This window comes from Delphinus delphis, chromosome 16 (genome assembly GCF_949987515.2).
Source record: "Delphinus delphis chromosome 16, mDelDel1.2, whole genome shotgun sequence".
Lineage (NCBI taxonomy): Eukaryota > Metazoa > Chordata > Mammalia > Artiodactyla > Delphinidae > Delphinus > Delphinus delphis.
In genome coordinates, this window is record NC_082698.1 from 7,821,743 (window position 1) to 7,841,367 (window position 19,625).

The following is a 19,625-nucleotide window of genomic DNA, read 5'->3' on the forward strand; positions in this document are numbered from 1 at the left end:
ACCCTCCAGGAGAGAATGGGAATGGCTTCCGCTCTGGTGCTGGGGGCTGGTAGAGTTGCTTTGACTGTGGGATCTGAGACATCCTCTTCCTCGCCTCTCTGAGGGACAGAGGGCAGTGCCCTCCAACAGACGTTGGCCTGCCCTTCCTGCCAGGCGTCCGACTAGTCTGTAAGGGGCTCTTGGTGATTGTGTCCACAGAAGGAAGTCCTTAGTCAGGGCCAGGCAGGGCAGAGAACTTGGTGAGGGGCGCCCTGGGCCATGGCAGAGGAGTACCATGATGGTTGTGACAACTAGGATAAAGGCTCTAGGAAGTCTGAGATGCTGGATGGGGGGCAGCATCAGGAAGGAAAGTGTGGCCTGGGGGGGGGGTGCAGTGGGGAAGTGGGGAGTACATGGATAGGGCCAATTGAGAAAGACCCCTGGACACATGGTGGGAAGTATGGATCTGGGAGAAAGCTGCCTTCCTGTCAGTTAAACAGGGAGTTTAGACTTGGAGAAATAACAAAGAATATGCAAATATTTGTTTTAGAAATTATTATTTTACTATGAGATATTTAGACATGAAAAAGAGCTGGGGAGAGGAATATGGGAATAGAATAAGTTAAAATATGACAGTGTACACTGTCGTTACCAACATTCATCCGTTTTTGGAATAAATGCTCCCTAGATTGCTGGTAGCCTTTGCTTGATTTCCAGAGTTCTAAACAGTTTAATTCTGACAATTTCTGCCAGGGTCCTCATTGCCTTTATGGAGGAGGGGCTTTCGGACATCCTCATTCTCTCATTTTCACTGATGTTACCCTCTCATTTTTGTTTCTGTATGAAGAATTTCCTTTAACATTTCTTGTAGTGCAGATCTGCTGGTAATGCATAATGAATTACCTCAGGTTTTGCATGTCTGAAATTTGCATGTGTTTATTTTACCTTCATTTTTTTAAAAAGATTTTTGATTTGGACCATTTTTAAGGTCTTTATTAAATTTGTTACAATATTGCTTCTGTTTTTATGTTTTTGGTTTTGTGGCCACGAGGCATGTGGGATCTTAGCTCCCAGGGATCAAACCCACACCCCCTGCACTGGAAGGTGAAGTCTTAACCACTGGACCGCCAGGGAAGTCCAAGTCTTAACCACTGGACCGCCAGGGAAGTCCAAGTCTTAACCACTGGACTGCCAGGGAAGTCCAAGTCTTAACCACTGGACTGCCAGGGAAGTCCCTGCCTTCATTTTTTTTTTTTTCTTTTTTTTTTCGGTACGTGGATCTCTCACTGTTGTGGCCTGTCCCGTTGCGGGGCACAGGCTCCAGACACGCAGGCTCAGTGGCCATGGCTCACAGGCCTAGCCGCTCTGCAGCATTTGGGATCTTCCTGGACTGGGGCACGAACCCATGCCCCTTGCATCGGCAGGCGGACTCTCAACCACTGCGCCACCAGGGTAGCCCCCTGCCTTCATTTTTGAAAGATATTTCACTGGACATAGAATTCTAGGTTGACAACGCCCCCTCCTCCCCCATCCAACCCCAAAACTTAAATATATAATTCCATTGTCTGCTGTCATTTTAATTTTTGTTCCTCTGTACATTATGTGTCTTTTTCTCTGATGGCTTTTAAGACTTTACTCACCTCTTCTCAACAATTTGATTATGTTTTTGTCTTGCTGTGGTTTTCTTTATATTTATTCTGTTTATTGAGCTTGGATCTCTGAGTTTATTTTTCATCAAATTTGGAAAAATTTCAGCCATTGTTTCTTGAAATATTTTTTCTTCCCTCTGTCTGGGGCTCCAATTACATACATGTTGGGCCACTTGATGTTATTTCACAATGTTTTATCTCTCTGTGCTTCGCTTTAGGTAATTTCTGTTGTTATGTCTTTAAGGTTACTGGCCATTTTTTCTGCAGTGTTTAATCGGTGTTACTCTCGTTCAATTTATTTTTCACTTGCATTTTTTTGTCTCTGGAAGTTTGTTTCTTTTTTGTATCTTCCATTTTTCTTTTTATCATGTTCTTATTTTCCTTTTGAGTATTTGGAGTATATTTATAATAGTTTTTTAGAATCTTATTTAAAAATTAGTACACAATAGAACAAACTTTTGATATATTTCTATGAATTTGACACACATATAGATTTGTGTAACCCTCACTGCAATCAGAATACAAAACAGTTCTATCACCCCCAAAATACTTCTTCATGCTACCCCTTTGTAATGATTCCCCACTGCTACCTTAAGCCCCCGGAGACCACGTATCTGTACTGTCACTAATTTTGTAACAAAGTCTTTGTTAGAATTTTGTCTTTTTGAGAATGTCATACAAGTAGAATCATAGAGAATGTAACCTTTTAATATTGACTTCTTTCACAGTGTAATACCTTTATAATTCGTCCAAATTATTGCATGTATCAGTAATTTTTTAAAAAAATATCGTTGAGTACTATTCCATTATATGGATACACTAGAGTTTATCTATTCACCTGCTGAAGAACATTTGGGTTGTTTCCAGTGTTTGGCTACTACAAATAAAGACACTGTGAACATTCACGTACAGGTTTTTGTGTGAACGTATGTTTCCATTCTTCTAGGGTATATATATCTAAGAGAGAGATTGCTGGGATGGGTAGTGTATGCTTAACTTTAAACAAAACTGTTTTCAAAGTGTCTGTACCATTTTGTATTCTTATCAGAAACATATGAGACTTCTCGTTGCTGTACTCTCACTGGCATCTGGTATTGTCAATATTTTTTATTTTTGCCATTTTGATAGGTGTGTAGTAATATCTCATCATGGTTTTAATTTGCATTTCCCTAACAGCTAATGATGCTAAACACCTTCTCATCTGAATATTTGCCTTCTGCATATATTCTTTGGTGAAGTGACTGGTCGAGGTTTTGCCCATGTTTTGTTTTGTTTTTCTTACTGTTGGATTTCGATTTATTTTGGCTAGAAGTTCTTTATTGGATGTGAGATTTGCATATTCCTCCTCGTCTGCAGCTCGTCTCTTTATTCTTTTACCTGTGTGTGTTAAAGAGCAGAAGTTCTTAATTTTGATGAAGTCCAAGTTGTCATTATTTTCTTTTATGTATTTTGCATTTTGTGTCATGTCTAAAAACTCCTTACCTAATTCAGGTGATGAAGATTTTCTTCCATGTTTTCTTTAAAAAGTTTTGTGTTTTACATTTAGATCTATACGCCATTTTGTTTTGTTTTGTTTTTAATAAGGAGTATGTTTAGATCAACTTAAAAAAATTGTTTCTTGCCCATGATGTCCAGTTGTTCCAACACCATTTGCTGAAAGGACTATACTTTATCCATTGAATTGCCTTTGTACTATGTCAAGAGTCTATTGGCCATACTCGTGAGAGTCTATTTCTAGATGCTCTATTCTGTTCCATTGATATATGTGTCTATCCCTTCACCAATATCATGCTGTCTTGATTAATGTAGCTTTTTAGAAAATCTAAAAATCAGGTAGTGTGACTCCTCTGATTTTATTTTCTTTTTCAAAATTTTGGCTTTGCTAGTTTCTTGGCCTTTCTATTAAAAATTTAGAATCAGTTTGTCTATAAGTACCCAAAAATCATGCTGGGATTTTGATTGGAATGGTGTTAAATCTGTAGATCTGTGTAGGGAGAATTGACATCTTTGTGAGGTTTCCAACTCACGCCCATGCTGTCTCCTGATTTATTTAGGGTTCCTTTGGCTTCTTGCGTCAGCTTTTATAGTTTCGAGCACACAGATTCCATCCATGCTCTGTTACATATATGCGGCTGTGTGTGCTGAATAGTCTAATGAGAAGCCTGCTGTGGGTATGATCCTTCCTTCCAAACAATCCAGGGCACGGCAGAGGGATCCCACACTCCCTCGGGTTCTGTGTGCCCGACTGAGAGCCTGGAACTGGAAGGCGCTGGGAACACCAGACGAGGGGACTTGGTCCCTGTCCTTGAGGAGCTCAGATAGTCAACCCTTGTGTCAGATCCTTATTTTATGAGTCATCAGAGTGATTCGTTTTATGGAACGTTGCTGTGGGTTGGCAGGACTCCCCTCTCTCTGCTCCTGAGGGAATATCTAAACCATGGGAGGAAAGTGGCGCTCCTTCTGTCACATCTTATCAGTACGTTTAATTAACCACAGGCAACATTTGCCAACATGAATTCCAGACTGGGAGCACGGAGTGAAGTGTTCTGGCAAATTCTTGGCCACATGAGACTCTAACAGCTTGCTCTGGATGGCCCCAGATGGGAAGAGTCTGTCCCTTTGGGCTTTCCAACTGGTGAGGCGCTCCTGCCCACCATTCCTCACATAGGCTCACTGGTTTGCAGGAGAAAATGCTGTTGCAACTCATCCTTCTAGGGTCGTCACTGTGCCCTTCCGGGGGGCCTGGACATCTGACACTGCAACGCAGTCCTGCTCAAGGGTTTCCAGCCTGAATCCTGGGCAGAAGCAGCGTCCTGCCTTCCTGTGCCTGACTGTGAATGAGGGACAGTTTCCTTATTGGCAAGGCTCTGCCTGTGTTCCTCCTAGCTGCTCAGCCTGGCTCGATGTATAAGGAGAGAGGAAAACAGTGCCCATGGTAACCCCTGAAGGTTGGCTACTGTTTCATCTCAAATTGAACCATTTCCAATAGTCTTTCAGCAGACTTGACTTAGTAGTTTTGGAATCTGTGGATTCCATCTGGGCAAAGTCAGAGAGCCCACGAGGGGCCCTGGGCTCTATGGAGTCAACCTTGCTGGCAGGCCTGGGCCGCTGTCTTTGGGTGTGGCGAGTGCGGAAAAGTGATGAGCTGTATCTGTGAGCGGGAACGAGCCCTGCGTGGTGGAGAGGAGGGGTCAGTGGTGAGAGGACTCATGACGTGTGGGGGAGAGGGCCTCAACTGCACTCAGAGGGGAGTCCAGCCGTGAGTGATGGGGAGGGAAGGACTGTGCCTGGGGTCCAGCCGAGGCCTTGCAGGCTGCAGACCTGCTCCCCACCAGTGCGTGATCCCTGCATCATCTAAGCCTCATCTGCAGGCAAACACCTGGTACCTGCCGGGGCTTCCGTTTGGGATCCAAACCAATGTGAGAATGAGTCCAGAGCTGGGGGTCCAGCAAGAGTGAAGGCTGACTCCACTGAAGGCTGGTTCAGGCAGAATCACTTAGGACTTTTCATTTCAAGAACCCAAAAAGCCAGCTCAAACTGGTTTAAATGATGAGTGAGTGAGTGAATGAAGGAATAAATGAATAAGGCCTGGGGGGCAGCAGGGCCGACCTGCCCGGGCACCAGGCACATAGCCAACTCCCGTCGGAGGAGAGGCCGGGCCTGAGCAAGGGCCAGCTTCAGCGGGGCCAGCGGTCACGGAAGGCTCCAGTTCTGTGGGGCACTGGTCTGGAAGGTCTGGAAGCCCGGGAGTCAGGCTGAGGCCGGGCCCCACCCACTGCCAGGGCAGCTGGGACAGGAGAGAAGCGTGTGCCACTCAGGTGTTTAGGGCTCACCTCTGGAGCAACACGATCTGGGGTTTTGGGCGACACCGGCTCTTAGGAAGGATCGATGAGCCCAACATTCGTCCATTCACTGTATTCTTTTTATCTTTTCTCCCAGGCAGCAGATATTCATGAAGGTGGCATGTCAGGGGCTGTGACAGGCCGACCACATCCCTGACTGGCCCTGTGGAGTTCGTAGCCTAGAGAGGGAAACAGAAAAACCAACAGGCTCTTCCCTCCCAGAGTGACAGGGGCAGCATGGGGGGCGCGAAATGCAAGGAGCTGAGAGAGAGAAGCGAGGGGCATCTGTCCCTGTCTGGCGGTGATCAGAGAGGGCTGCCTGGAAGAAGTGATACCCAGGCTGAGGCCTGAAAGGCCTATGGCAAAGAGCGATGTGAAGTAGGAGGGGAGGGGTGTCCGAGGTAGCGGGAGCAGCTTCTGCCAGGCCTAGAGGCAGGAGAGAGTGGGCGAGGAGCCCGGTATCTTGCTGTGCTTTGGGTCCTGGCCCTCCTCCCCAGCCCGGGAGATGGAATTCTGTCCCTCCTGTCTCCATGGTCCTGCCTGCTGACAGTCTCCCTCCTGGTGCCCATGGCCTCGGGCCTGGGGGAGGCTCTGCTGTGGGGCTTGGGGCATCAGAAGCACGGCACCAAGGGGGCCCTGACTGAAATCCCTGGTGTGTCCTGGAGGCCACCTCGGCCCAAGCACCCGCAGCCTCTGGGCAGGGCCCGGTCTTGCAGAGCCTGCACAAAACACGGCGCTCAGAGGCCTGAAGGCAGGCTTCTGGGATTTACATTTTGGGAACCCAGACACAACACAGCTCTCCTGCCTTAATTCCAGGATGGCAGAGGGAGAGGGGAGAGTCCAGCTGGGCATGCACGTGGGTGCCGGCTGGGGCAGGGGCCTCTCAGCGGCTGGGGCCCCGCCTGCCAGCGACCTGGGTGCAGAAGAAGAGCAGCGGGGTTTATTTCCCTCCTGACACCCGGCTGGGACGCCAGTCATTCCACCTGCCCCTCACTCGGCGGAGCACCTCGGTGCAGAGGAAGGAGGGCGATGCATCAGACAGTCACGAGCTGCACGGCCCGGAAGGGGGTGCGAGGGTGGCAGGCGTCCTGCCCACGGCTCCTGCCAGCCTCGCAGCCTCGCTGGCTGAGGATCAAACGGCGCAGACGTGGCCCGGGAAGCAGAGTGGTGGGCAGGCGCCTTCTCGACGCGCGCGGCCCCCCAAACCTGAAAGCGAGCTCCGGGAGTACCAGAAACTGACCACAAATGAACATTGCTCCGTGGTGAGTGGCCTTGTGCCAGGGAGGTGAGAAGGTTCTCATGAGCGCAGGTCCTTTTCCAAGCAGGAAGGGGTGGTTTTTACATTTTTGCCCTCTTCCGCATCTCTCTGAAGCTTAAGGCCTGCTGCGCGCCAGGTAGGGGGAGGAGGTGTCAATGTCTGTTTGACCATCTACAGCGTTTAGGGAGCTGCCAGCAGGAAGGACGGGGACTTGGTGACGCTGGGCTTCATGCTGGGTCAGCTCGGAGGGTCCTGTTCCCGTCAGCCGTGCAGCCCCTGCATCTCCCCAGGGCACCTCCGTGGCCAGGCGTGTGGCTGGCCTTTGGCAACGCGAGCTCAGATTTGCTTTCTTTTGCTCCGGCGCTTCTGGATGCTCCTCCGCGAGCCTGTCTGCTGCACCTGCCCGAAGAGGGAGGATTTGACAGGGGAGGTGACAGGGCTGCCTCTGCAGGTTGGGCGCTGGGAGGCTGTACACGTGGAGGGGCCACTGGCAATAAATCTTGGATGGAGTCAGCAGTGGACTCGCTTGGCGGGCAGGGCTGGGTGAAAGGAGGCTGGGCAAGGAGACAAGCAGCAGATCTCAGCCCAGGCTCTGCAGTATTTGTATTGAGACCTGTTAGGCGGAGCTCCTTTAAAAGGATGTGGAGGGAGTTGGCGTCATCTGGCAGATACCACAGGGCTTTACCGGCGAGAGGTCAGGGGAGGGAGGTCATGCGGTGTGAGCGGGGCACTGGCTCTCTGATCTTCTTTAGGCCGGAGCTGGGAGGTCAGAGGGCATCTCAGGCCCTGGGCAGCTGGATGCAGTCTTGGTGTGAGTGCAGATCTGGCCCCTCCGCTTAGTAACTGGGCAAGTGGCCCAGGTGACTTGAGACTGGGTTTCCCCATTGCAGGATTGTGTAAGGTAAACAATAACAGTGCCTCCCGTGTGCCAGGCCCTTTGCACATCGCATCGCACCTCATGCGATCATCGAGTTCATTAGCTCCCCGAGCCCAGAGACCAGGAATCTGGACCGAGTCTGTCTGGCTCTTTCCCCGGCACCGTGTGGCTCTCATGTGTGTGACCACACCCAGCTCTGCACTTTACATGCAGTAGGTGCCCAGAGATATTAGCAGGAACCATCGCCCTCCTTCCCTCCCCGAAGGCTCTCTTTCCTCCACCCTCTGTGTACGCTCAGTACAGCACACACCTGTCTCGGCCTCACCTGTGTGCAAGGCTGGGCTCCCTTCCCGCAGGGCAGCCCCGTTATGGGAAGCTGCTCCCCACACCCTGGCTGCCGCCCCCCAGAGTGTGGCCACGTCGTGAGCTTGTGCTAACAGAATGTGAGTGGAAGTGACACACGTCAGTAGCTGATGGGGTTAACAAGTGGGTGTGCTGGGGGCGGGGAAGGGAGTCTTTTGATGGGTGCTGTTAGCTCTGCACGATGAAGAAGTTCTAGAGAACGACGGTGCAACAGTGGGGGAGGCACCTTTCGTGGAGATGGGGGGCCCAGGGAAGGAACAGCGGGTTGTTGGGTGAGACAGTCCCAGTTTGTTGACCCCAAGGTGGACAATGGCCCTTCCCATGGTCTGAGTCCATGTGCTGAGAATCAGCCCCTAGACTCTGCCCTTCTGTTTGAAGGGTCTGGAGCCTGTCACTGCCAGGGGTACCGGGGGGCCCCCCAGAACGCCTGTGACAGCCCCACCCCTATGTCTCCTGTCCCATGGGTACCCGGCGGATGCTTCCTGGAGCTGATGATGGTTTGGGTCGGGGCGACTGCAGTCTGAATGTGCAGGACCGTGAGGTAAAGCAAAGTGATGCCGTGAACGCACGTACTTAGAGAACTTATTAGCTCTTGCGTTGCCTTGAAGATAAATCTATAGGATTTGCTTTGCTTTGTGGCATTTATGAGAAATCTACCTTGCAAATGGGTTTCAAAAATAACCTCTCTCACAGCTCTGCGTCATACTCACCTGTGGGGATGGGGTGTGGAAGTTTGTGCATGGCCTGGAGGTCTGGGCCTGAGACCGGCTTGGGTCACAGCGGGAGGGACATGGCAGGACTTGGAGGTGTCTGCTGTGCCAGGGGCTTAGGCCTGGAGGGTCAAAGGCCAGGGGACACAGGCATCTTTAGTGGGTGGAGGAGCTCCTCTGGCACAGCGAACCCTCAGCATCAGGTGTGTCCCTGGCAGGGCTCCGTCGTGCTCCCCTGACCCTGTTGCCCGGGGCCTCCTTGTTCATCAGTAACTATGGGGACTTCCTTTCCAGCATTCCCGTGGGGACGCTGGCCATACCCCACAGCCTCAGCTGTAGAAGTGGGAAGTGGAGTCTGCCTGTCCTCCCAGCAAGCACAGGGCAGGAGAGGTGATGGACAAGCCTCTCAGACTGAAAGAACCGTTTCAGACTGCGACCGGCTTCTTCCCAGACCCCTTCCTCACCCTGTGCCCCCTGACTGGGGCAACGGCCCCCATCTTCCCGAACATGAAGTCAACCCAACCCTCCATCCTCCCCACGGCCACATCCACTCGGTCACATGGCCTGCTGATGCCAACCCGGAAACGCTCCCTGAGTCTGTTCCATCCTCTCCTTCCCCCCAGCAGCTCTCCCCTGGGCTATGGAAATCTCTGAACTGGTCACCCGTGTCCAGTCTCTCCTTCCTCCACCATCTCCAGGAGGATGGTCCTGAAACCCATCTGCATGCCCGGTCACCACACTGATGCTTAAAAGCTTCCCTTGACCCCTTAATATCTACAAGACGAATTTTAACATTCCCACTTTATTCATGGAATGTTGCACCTTTGTGGTGTCCCAGGCCCATGTGCAACTCCATGTGTCTTCACATGTCACTCTTTCTGCCAGGAATGCCTTCACCTCTCCCTCTCTCTTTGTCTGGGAGGGTGAATCAACTGGCCTGGCAATGGTTAGGGCAGCAATGCCAGAGTAGATGACACCTTTGCGTGAGTGACACGGTGGCATGCCATTTGGTAAGGGGTTTGATAGGTGAGTGTGTGTTTGCGTGTGATGTGTACCCCTTGGCATGCCCAGCCTGGCTTCTGGGAGTGTCCTGTGGCAGGGCAGTCTTCCTCCTGCACCCAGTCTGGGCTGGAAAGTGCGTCATTCCTCCTTGGATGTCTAACCTGTAAGCTGGGCCCACGCCCGGGCTCTGGCTCCCTGCGGAACGTCTAGTCACACCAGCAGCACCGCCCAGCACGAGCCTTTGAGAAATGCGTACGTAAGCACAACTTTGTGGACCTGCTGGGCTGGCAGGTGCGGGAATCTGAGTGATTGCAATTTGCACAGGTTGACCCTCAGACAAGCGTGGTACCAATTATTTCTTGGTGAGCAGCTGTACCAGTCTTTTGTGGCATAATAACGGGGAGTCTGGGGAGCGAGCCTCTGGGAAGGCTTTGGCTGGGGAGCTTTTTCAGCTGGCTCTGTCTTTCCAGCCGCTGTCACTCAGTGGGCACGAAGAGACCTCAGCCAGCTTCCTGGGGCCTGATGACAGCCAAGCTGCAACTCTTCCGGCAGCACCATGGTGCTCCATGCCAGGCACCTGGCCTCATCTCATCCTCCCTGCAGCACTAAGAGGTAGATGCTTTTATCCCTTATGAAAGCTGGGGACCTTAGTGGTTAGCAAGGGGCCTCCCAGGGGCTCGTGGCAGAGCTGGAATGAAACCTGGGCGTGTCTGACTCCCAAACTCTTGCCCTTCTGCCGCTGTGTCTGTCCCTGAGGAGTCAGGGGCGAATGCCTTTTGAACCTAGCTCCTTGCTTGTCTCTCCCACCTCATTCCCAGCCACCGCTCTCAGACACCCTGTGTTCTAGGTACATTGAGCTTACATCCGGGGAGTGCAGGGCAGCACAAACTCTGTGTCTTTTTTTTTTTTTTTTTTTTGCGGTACGCGGGCCTCTCACTGTTGTGGCTTCTCCCGTTGCGGAGCACAGGCTCCGGCCGCTCCGCGGCATGTGGGATCTTCCCAGACCGCGGCACGAACCCGTGTCCCCTGCATCGGCAGGCGGACTCTCAACCACTGCGCCACCAGGAAAGCCCAACTCTGTGTCTTTTATGTCACATGGACAGCCAACGCGTGCTAGAGGCTGTCTCTGTGTCAGAACGTGGCAGACGACAAAAAAGGCCATGGTTCTTTCCCTCCCCAGATTCACACCTCCTTGCCATGTTACTTTGGGAGCTCGCTCATCCTTTTTTTTTTAAGTTATTGCATTATTTTATTTTTGTTTTTTTATTGATGTGTAGTTGATTTACAAAGTTGTGCCACTCTGCTGTACAGCAAAGTGACTCAGTTATACACACATAGACATTCTTTTTTGTATTCTTTTCCATTATGGTTTATCACAGGATATTGAGTATAGGTCCCTGTGCTCTACACTAGGACCATGTTGTTCATCCATTCTATATATACTAGTTTGCATCTACCAACCCCAAACTCCCACTCCATCCCTCTCCCTCCTCCCCTCCCCCTTGGCAGCCACAAGTCTGTTCTCTATGTCTATGAGTCTGTTTCTGTTTTGTAGATAAGTTCATTTGTGTCATATTTTAGATTCCACATATAAGTGATATCACATGGTATTTGTCTTTCTCTTTCTGACTTACTTCACTTAGTATGATAATCTGTAGTTTCATCCATGTTGCTGCAAATGGCATTATTTCATACTTTTTTATGGCTGAGTGGTATTCCATTGTGTATATGTACCACATCTTCTTTATCCATTCATCTGTCGATGGACATTTAGGTTGTTTCTGTGTTTTGGCTATTGTAAACAGTGCTGCTATGAACATAAGGGTGCATGTATCTTTTTGAACTACAGTTTTGTCTGGGTATATTCCCAGGAGTGAGATTGCTGGATCATATGGTAATTCTATTTTTAGTTTTCTGAGGAACCTCCATACTGTTTTCCATAGTGGCTGTACCAACTTAACATTCCCACCAACAGTGCAGGAGGGTTCCCTTTTCTCTACACCTCCTCCAGCATTTGTTATTTATAGACTTTTTACTGATGGCCATTCTGACTGGTGGGACGTGGTACCTCGTAGTTTTGATTTGCATTTCTCTAATAATTAGTGATGTTGAGCATCTTTTCCTGTGCCTACTGGCCATCTATATGTCTTCTTTGGAGAAATGTTTATTAAGGTCTTCTGCCCATTTTTTGATTGGGTTGTTTGTTTTTTTGTTGTTGAGTTGTATGAGCTATTTGTATATTTTGGAGATTAAGCCCTTGTCTGTGACGTTATTTGCAAATATTTTCTCCCATTCCGTAGGTTGTCTTTTCATTTTTTCTTATGGTTTCCTTTGCTGTGAAAAAGCTTGTAAGTTTGATTAGGTCCCATTTGTTTATTTTTGTTTTTATTTCTATTGCCTTGAGAGACTGACATAAGAAAACATTGGTACGATTTATGTCAGAGAATGTTTTGCCTGTGCTCTCTTCTAGGAGTTTTATGTCTTATGGTTAAGTCTTTAAGCCATTTTGAGTTTATTTTTGTGCATGGTGTGAGGGTGTGTTCTAACTTCATTGATTTACATGCAGCTGTCCAACTTTCCCAGCACCACTTGTAAAGAGACTGTCTTTTTTCCATTTTATATTCTTGCCTCCTTTGTTGAAGATTAATTGGCTGTAGGTGTGTGGGTTTATTTTGGGCTCTCTGTTCTGTTCCATTGATCCGTATGCCTATTTTTGTACCAATACCACAATGTTTTGATTTTTTTTTTTTAAGGTCTCAGCTCAAGTTTAATAAAACTACAAAAGACCAAAAGTGATGCCCTACTACTATGCACAGCAGTTTGCTTGCCCGATAATACATCTCAGGCCATTCCCTCCAGAGGAAGAAAGGCCGGCTTCCCCATCCCTGCAGGAAAGGCCTGTCCAGTCCCACACCACATCTTGGCTGAGTGCAAGGTCTTGTTTTAAGCATGACAGTAGTACAAAAGAGGTTTTGTTCTCATGGCCACCTACTGCAGCCTGGCCCCAAAATGGCCGAGTGCTCACTTCTGCTTAGAGAAATATTCTTGGCTCTTCTGGACATCAGGCTTGATGGTATCACTGCCAGGCTTCCAGCCAGCTGGGCACACTTCCCCATGTTTGTCAGTAAACTGGAAGGCCTGAACTAGTCTCAGGGTCTCATCCACAGAACGGCCAACAGGAAGGTCATTTATGGTGATCTGTCGAAGGATACCTTTATCATCAATAATAAAAACGCCCCTGAATGAGATGCCTTCATCAGCCTTTAAGACCCCATAGTCTGGGCTTCCCTGGTGGTGCAGTGGTTAAGAATCCGCCTGCCAAAGCAAGGGACACGGGTTTGAGCCCTGGCCCGGGAAGATCCCACATGCCGCGGAGCAACTAAGCCCGTGTGCCACAACTACTGAGCCTGAGCTCTAGAGCCCACAAGCCACAACTACTGAGCCCACGTGCCACAACTGCTGAAGCCTGCACGCCTAGAGCCCGTGCTCCACAACAAGAGAAGCCACCACAATGAGAAGCCCGCGTATCGCAACGAAGAGCAGCCCCCGCTCGCCGCAACTAGAGAAAGCCCGCGCACAGCAACGAAGACCCAACACAGCCATACACAAATAGATAAGTAATCTTATTACAAAAAAAAAAAAAAAGACCCCATAGTTCGGAGCAATGGTGCGCTTGGGGTCTGATATCAAGGGAATTTTCATGGGTCCCAGTCCTCCTTGTTTCTTGGGTGTGTTGATCCATGCCAGGTGACAGAAGTGAGAATCCACAGAAGCACCAATCACTTGGAAGTTGAGTTTCTTAAATTCTTCTTCCCCGTCACTGAAAGCAGTGATCTCTGTGGGGCACACAAAGGGGAAGTCAAGAGGGTAAAAGAAGAACACAGCATATTTTCCTTTGTAGTCAGATAGGCTGATAGCTCTTTTTTTTTTTTTCCCGGTACGCGGGCCTCTCACTATTGTGGCCTCTCCCATTGCGGAGCACAGGCTCTGGACGCGCAGGCTCAGCGGCCATGGCTCACGGGCCCAGCCGCTCCGCGGCATGTGGGATCTTCCCGGACCGGGGCACGAACCCGTGTCCCCTGCATCGGCAGGCAGACTCTCAACCACTGCGCCACCAGGGAAGCCCCAGGCTGATATCTTTGAACTGACCATCTGGCATTACAGCAGTTGCTTTGAACTGGGAGGCACGGTGCCCAATTTTGGCATTTCCTGAAGACATATTGCTATCAGCATTTCTCACAGACAAACCACAGAGGACAGTCAGGAAGGAGACACACCACTGTTTTGATTTCTGTAGCTTTGTAGTATTGTCTGAAGTCTGGGAGATTTATGCCTCCTGCTTTGTTTGTGTTTTCTCAGGCTTGCTCTAGCCCTTCTGGGTCTTTTATGGTTCCATGTAAATTTTTGAATTACTTGTTCTAGTTCTGTGAAAAATGTCATGAGTAATTTGATAGGGATTGCATTAAATTTGTAGATTGATTGGGTAGTATTGCCATTTTAGCAATATTAATTCTTCCAATCCAAGAGCATGGGATATCTTTCCATTTCTTTGAATCCTCTTTTATTTCCTTTATTAACATTTTATAATTCTCAGTGTATAAGTGTTGCACTTCCTTGGTCAGGTTTATTCCTAGGTATTTAAAAAAATTTTTTTTGGTGTGATTTTAAAAGGTATTGTTTTTACATTCCCTTTCTGATATTTCATTGTTAGTGTAAAGGATGCAACCGATTTCTGGATGTTAATCTTGTATCCTACTACTTTGCTGAATTCATTTATTAGATCTAGTAGCTTTTGTGTGGAGTCCTTAGGGTTTTCTATACGTAGTATCCTGTCATCTGCATATAGTGAACAATTTTACCTCTTCCCTTCCAGTTTGGATACCTTTTATTTCTTTTTCTTGTCTGATTGCTGAGACCAGGACTTCCAATACTATGTTGAAGAGAAGTGGTGAGAGTGGGCATCCTTGTCTTGTTCCAGATTTTAGTAGGGAGCCTTTCATTCTTACTCTAGACTTGGCCATGAACTTGCTTTGGCCAATGTAACATCTGCAAACATGCTGCAGGTAGAAACTTGAGGAGCCTACACAGTTGGCTGGTCCTCTCTTGCTGCTCCTGGGACCCTGCCTCCTTGTGAAGAAGCATAGGCCAGCCTCTTGGATGATGAGAGTCCTATGGCCCAGTTACATCTGCTGCCTGGTTGACATTCAGCCAACTGCCAGACATGTAGGTGAGGCATTTTAGATCATCAGCCACCAGCCGACCACAATCTGAGCACAGACACATGAGTGAGCCCAGGAGAGGTTGGCTGATACTGCCCAAAGCACCAGAACTGCCCACTGACCCACAGAATTGTGAGCTAAATAAATGTGGGTTTATTTTTTAATTAAAAAATTTATTTATTTTTGGCTGCATTGGGTCTTCATTGCTGCATGCGGGCTTTCTCTAGTTGCGGTGAGCGGGGGCTACTCTTTGTTGCGGTGTGTGGGCTTCTCATTGCAGTGACTTGTTGCGGAGCATGGGCTCTAGGCACGCAGGCTTCAGTAGTTGTGGCATGTGGGCTCAGTAGTTGTGGCTCGTGGGCTCTAGAGTGCAGGCTTGGTGGCTGTGGCACACGGGCTTTGTTGCTCCGCGGCATGTGGGATCTTCCCGGACCAGGGCTTGAACCTGTGTCCCCTGCATTGGCAGGCGGATTCTTAACCACTGTGCCACCAGGGAAGCCCCATGTGTGTTGTTTTAAACCACTGAATTTGGAGTGTTTTGTTATGCAGCAAGAGCTAACTGATACAAGACATTATGTTTTAGTTACTATTGCTTATAACAAACCGCCTCAAACTTAAGTGCTTAAAACAATCATTTTATCTTGCTTATGGATGTGAATTAGGGATTTGGACAGGGCATGGCAGGAATGACAGGTCTCTGCTCTCTGATATCTGGGGCCTCAACTGGAAAGACTCAAGGGCTAATGATCTGGAATATTAAAAGATGGGGGCTGGAAGCATCTGGAGGTGTCTTCACTCACTTCTGGTAGTTGATATCATCTGTTAGCTGGCATCTCAGCAGGGGCTGTCCGTTAGAGCAGCCACGTATGGCCTCCCCACATGGCCTGAGCTTCCCCACAGCATGGTGGCTTCCAGGTAGCTGGGCTTTAATGGAGGCCCAGGGTTCCAAGGGGGAGTATACCAGCTAACAAAGGGGAAGGGAACTGCTTTGTATGACCTTGCCTCAGAATTTACTCAGCATCACTTCTGCTACCTTCTATTGGTCACAGGCCAGTCACAAGCTCTCTGCTCCCACCAGATTCAAGAGGAGGGAATTAGACTCCACCTTGATGGGGGAGTGGCAAGTTTTAGAGGAGCATATGGAGGAGGAAATGCATTGTGGTCACTTTAGGATAATATAATCTGCCACCCATCATCTCACCCAATTCTTACGACAACCTAGTGAGGTAGGTACTATCATTATCCCCCTTTTTCAGATGAAAAAGCCAAGGCTCAGATGGTTGGTGATGTGCTCAAGGGCCCATGGTCAGGAACGTTGGAGCTGAGTCTAACCACTGCCCTCTACTGCCTTTCCTGGGCTGTCTTTTGGGACTGGATCTAGTGTCTCAGTCGACTTTTCACTCCTCTCTCTCAGCTTTGTGTTTTGTCTCCACTTGAATGGGTACATCTAACAAGGAGCTGCACTTCTCAGTGTCCCTCTCAACCTTGCTGGGGGTCCTCACCATTTCCTTAATGATTGCTTAGAGGCCAGGGGTCTGTTATTGTGGGGGAGGTGGGTAGGGACACAAAAAACGTGCTTGACTGATCACCACCCGTCCTCCTTCTACAAAAACAGATGAAGTTTGAAGGTACCTAGTAGGCAACTTGAATTTAAATCCTAACAGGATGGAAATAGGGGTCGTATCTCTGGTCTTTAAAAGATTAATGTTCTGTGTTACAAAAATTATTACCACGTGAGTATTTGCAGTCCTGTTTTCTACTCTGACCCCCTCCCAGCCCACTAAAAATTCCAACTTTGCCCACTGACATCTCCCTCCTCCATTCTTAGGGGAAAAAAAATGGGAGGATCCATATTGATCGCAGTGTTCTGTGAAGTTTTAAAAATAACTTTTATTGACATATAAAATACACGTATGGTATGTGTTGATGGCCACAATGTCCATTAGCAGGAGGATGGAATAAGGCTGTCAGATAAAAGACAGAATAGTCTGTTAAATTTGAACCTTGGATAAACAACAAATACTTTTTACTGTGAGCATTTTTTTTTACAGCATTCCAAGTACTTTAATTTGTGACCGAGCCAAAACAAATAAAAGAATGATCAAAATATTCTTCTCATTGTAAAGAGTGATCATATTTGAGTTTGGTTTCTTTCCCCTGCAGGTATTGTGAACACCGATAATTTCTGAAACACAAATCGTGACCTGGATACTTGCAACAAACTTTTATAATCTCTGCCTGAATAAGAAGTGAATAAGAAACATACTTATAAAGTATGTTGACTATACAATGTGATATGAGCATGTCTCACAGTGTACAGTTTGATGAATCGTCACAGAGTGGACACATGTGTTTCTTGTGTTTCAGATCAAGAAACAGAGCATTCAGGCTCCCCAAATGTCTCTTGTGTCCTCATCCAGGAGCTACCGATCCCCCCACTATCCTGACTTCTAATAGCAGGGGTGAGTTTGCCTGTTTTTGGATACCCTATAAATAGAAATACCCAGTTTGGATTCTCTTAGGCTTTTGTTCACCATTATGTCTGTGACATCATCCATGCACAGCAGTAGAGCATTTTGGGTAATATTACTGTGTAGGACATACTTATGCTAAAATATTATTTGTTGTTTATCTGAAATTCAAATTTTACTGGGTGTCCTGTATTTTATTGGGCAACCTTATTCCATTCTCCCGTTAACGGACATTTTGTAGTTTTCCGTTTGGGGCTAATATGAACAGAGCTGCTACGAATATTCTAGTACCTGACTTTCGGTGAACATATGGACTCGTTTCTTTTGGGTATTTACCTAGGAGCGGAATTTCTGGGTCATAGGGAATGCATATGCTCAGCTTGGTGTATACTCCCAAGAGGAGTTCCAAATGGTACCGATTTACACACCAGCCAGCAGTGTGTGACAGTTCCAGTTGCTCTGCATCCTCGCCAATACTTGGCATTTTCTGTCTTTTTCATTGTAGTCATTCTAGTGGGTGTGTTTGGTTTAATTTCACCTGTTTTAATTTGCGCATCCCTGAGGACTCCTAAAGCTGGGCCCCTTCTCACCTGCCTAGTGGCCGTTTGGGCCTCCTCCTTTGTGGGCATTTATTTATTTTTATTATTTTATTTTTTTGGCCACACTGCATGGCTTGTGGGATCTTAGTTCCCTGACCAGGGATTGAACCCAGGCCCTAGGCAGTGAAAGCTCGGAGTCCTAACCACTGGACTGCCAGGGAATTCCCCCTGTGGGCATTTCTTATATCGCTGGGATACAAGTTATTTGTCAGATATATGTCAACTCTCTTTTCTTGGGGAGTTTTAGGGAACAGTGAGAGAGGATTTCTGGCTAGCTGCGGGTCTTGTGGGTGACTTAGAAGAATGCGGTGGAAGGAGGAGTTTGATAAGAATTGCTCTGCATAGTGAGCTGGATCTCCTCAAAAGGGCTTTGAGAAGCGCACGTGAAGACCGCACTGTGCTTCTTTGAATCCTTACTCATTCTGAGACTGAGCAACTCTTAGATATATTCAGATCTTGACACGAGGGTGCAGCTAACTTTCCATTGTATTGAGTTTATAACATGTCTTGGGAAACCTGGGTGGTTAGAAGCATGTCTAAGAAATTTGTCTAAGAAATTTGTATATGTCCCAGGGTAGACTCTACTGAGGGGAGAGGTCATCCCTAAGAGAATGGAGATTTTTATTTTTCATAGAAGGATAAAACGCTCCCCCCCGCAAGAACACACACTTGATAAGAATAAAATACGTAGTATTTGAACACTAGTGGCATCTAAAAGGTCCACTTCATTCATAAATCAAGGCTGCACAGCACATGACATTTATGGCAACTCTTGCTGGACGAAATATTAAAATTTGTAAGAATTGTAAATGCTGTCACACAGAATGCTGCAGTCACCGGGCATAATTGATGACTTCCTCTTGGATCTATTGAATAGATTAATTGCATTGCTATACAGATGATATTAATATGTTTTTATAATTAATTTAGTTCTGAGAACTGCTTTGGGTGCCAAGATTTCACTGGGGGGAGAAAACGGCTCAAGGTAAAAGGCGGCACAGGAAGAGTAATTTGGAAATCAAATAAAGCATAACACTCGAATAGGAGACAGCAGGCGTGGAGGGATCTTGTCGCAAAGGGAACACACCAGGCAATTGAGGCGGATATCAAGCCAGAGTTGTGTATTTCTGAAGTGGCCCATTTTCCTGGGGATTCGTCGTGTCCCGAAGTGGTGGTTTAAGAATGGGGTAAGTGGAAAGCCTCCCTCTTCAGTGGGGTTCGTCGGGTGCTCTTGAGACTGGAGCCTTCCGCCTACAGAGCTGGTCTCAGAACAGTGTTCTGAGGGGGTCCAGGGAGGGGCATCAAATTATCAAGGATGTCGATTACTCAGAAAGCAGGCTCCCTCCCAGCGGCTTCTTTACAACTAAACACCAAAAAACAAAACAAAACAAAACAGCAACCATTTACGGAGCCCTTTCTTCTTGCCAGGAATGGCACTAAGTTCTTTGCATCTATTGTGTCAACAGGATTGTCTCTTTCCTCCTTGAAAAAATAACCTTCGACTTATTACAAAGTAATGCATGTTTGGGGGTTATTCTTTAGAAAACATAGTTGAACAATTCAGCCATGCTTTCACCGCCGGGGTGTGCCATTCCCAGGGCTCCGTTTGGGGTGGCGGCTGGAAGCTGCAGCCCGTAAAGTGGTGGATGTTGAGCC

At 48.0% G+C, this 19,625-nt stretch overlaps 1 protein-coding gene and 1 long non-coding RNA gene across 2 annotated transcripts in view; one reads left to right on the plus strand and one right to left on the minus strand.

Annotated features, from left to right (window-relative positions):
• Positions 1-12,625: 12,625 nt before the first annotated feature.
• Positions 12,626-13,899, minus strand: LOC132439260 (peroxiredoxin-1-like). Its single transcript, XM_060033523.1, has 3 exons — positions 13,796-13,899; positions 13,329-13,590; positions 12,626-12,968 (listed from the first exon to the last, which is right to left on the minus strand). Exons 1-3 carry the CDS (start codon positions 13,897-13,899, stop codon positions 12,702-12,704), a joined length of 633 nt encoding a protein of 210 aa, XP_059889506.1. The 3' UTR covers positions 12,626-12,701.
• Positions 13,900-16,094: 2,195 nt separating this feature from the next.
• LOC132439548 (uncharacterized) overlaps positions 16,095-19,625 on the plus strand; it is a 33,487-nt gene continuing 29,956 nt past the window's right edge. The window contains exons 1-2 of the long non-coding RNA XR_009522384.1: positions 16,095-16,125; positions 17,267-17,361. This is a non-coding gene — a long non-coding RNA (uncharacterized lncRNA). The remainder of the gene's footprint in view (positions 16,126-17,266; positions 17,362-19,625) is intronic.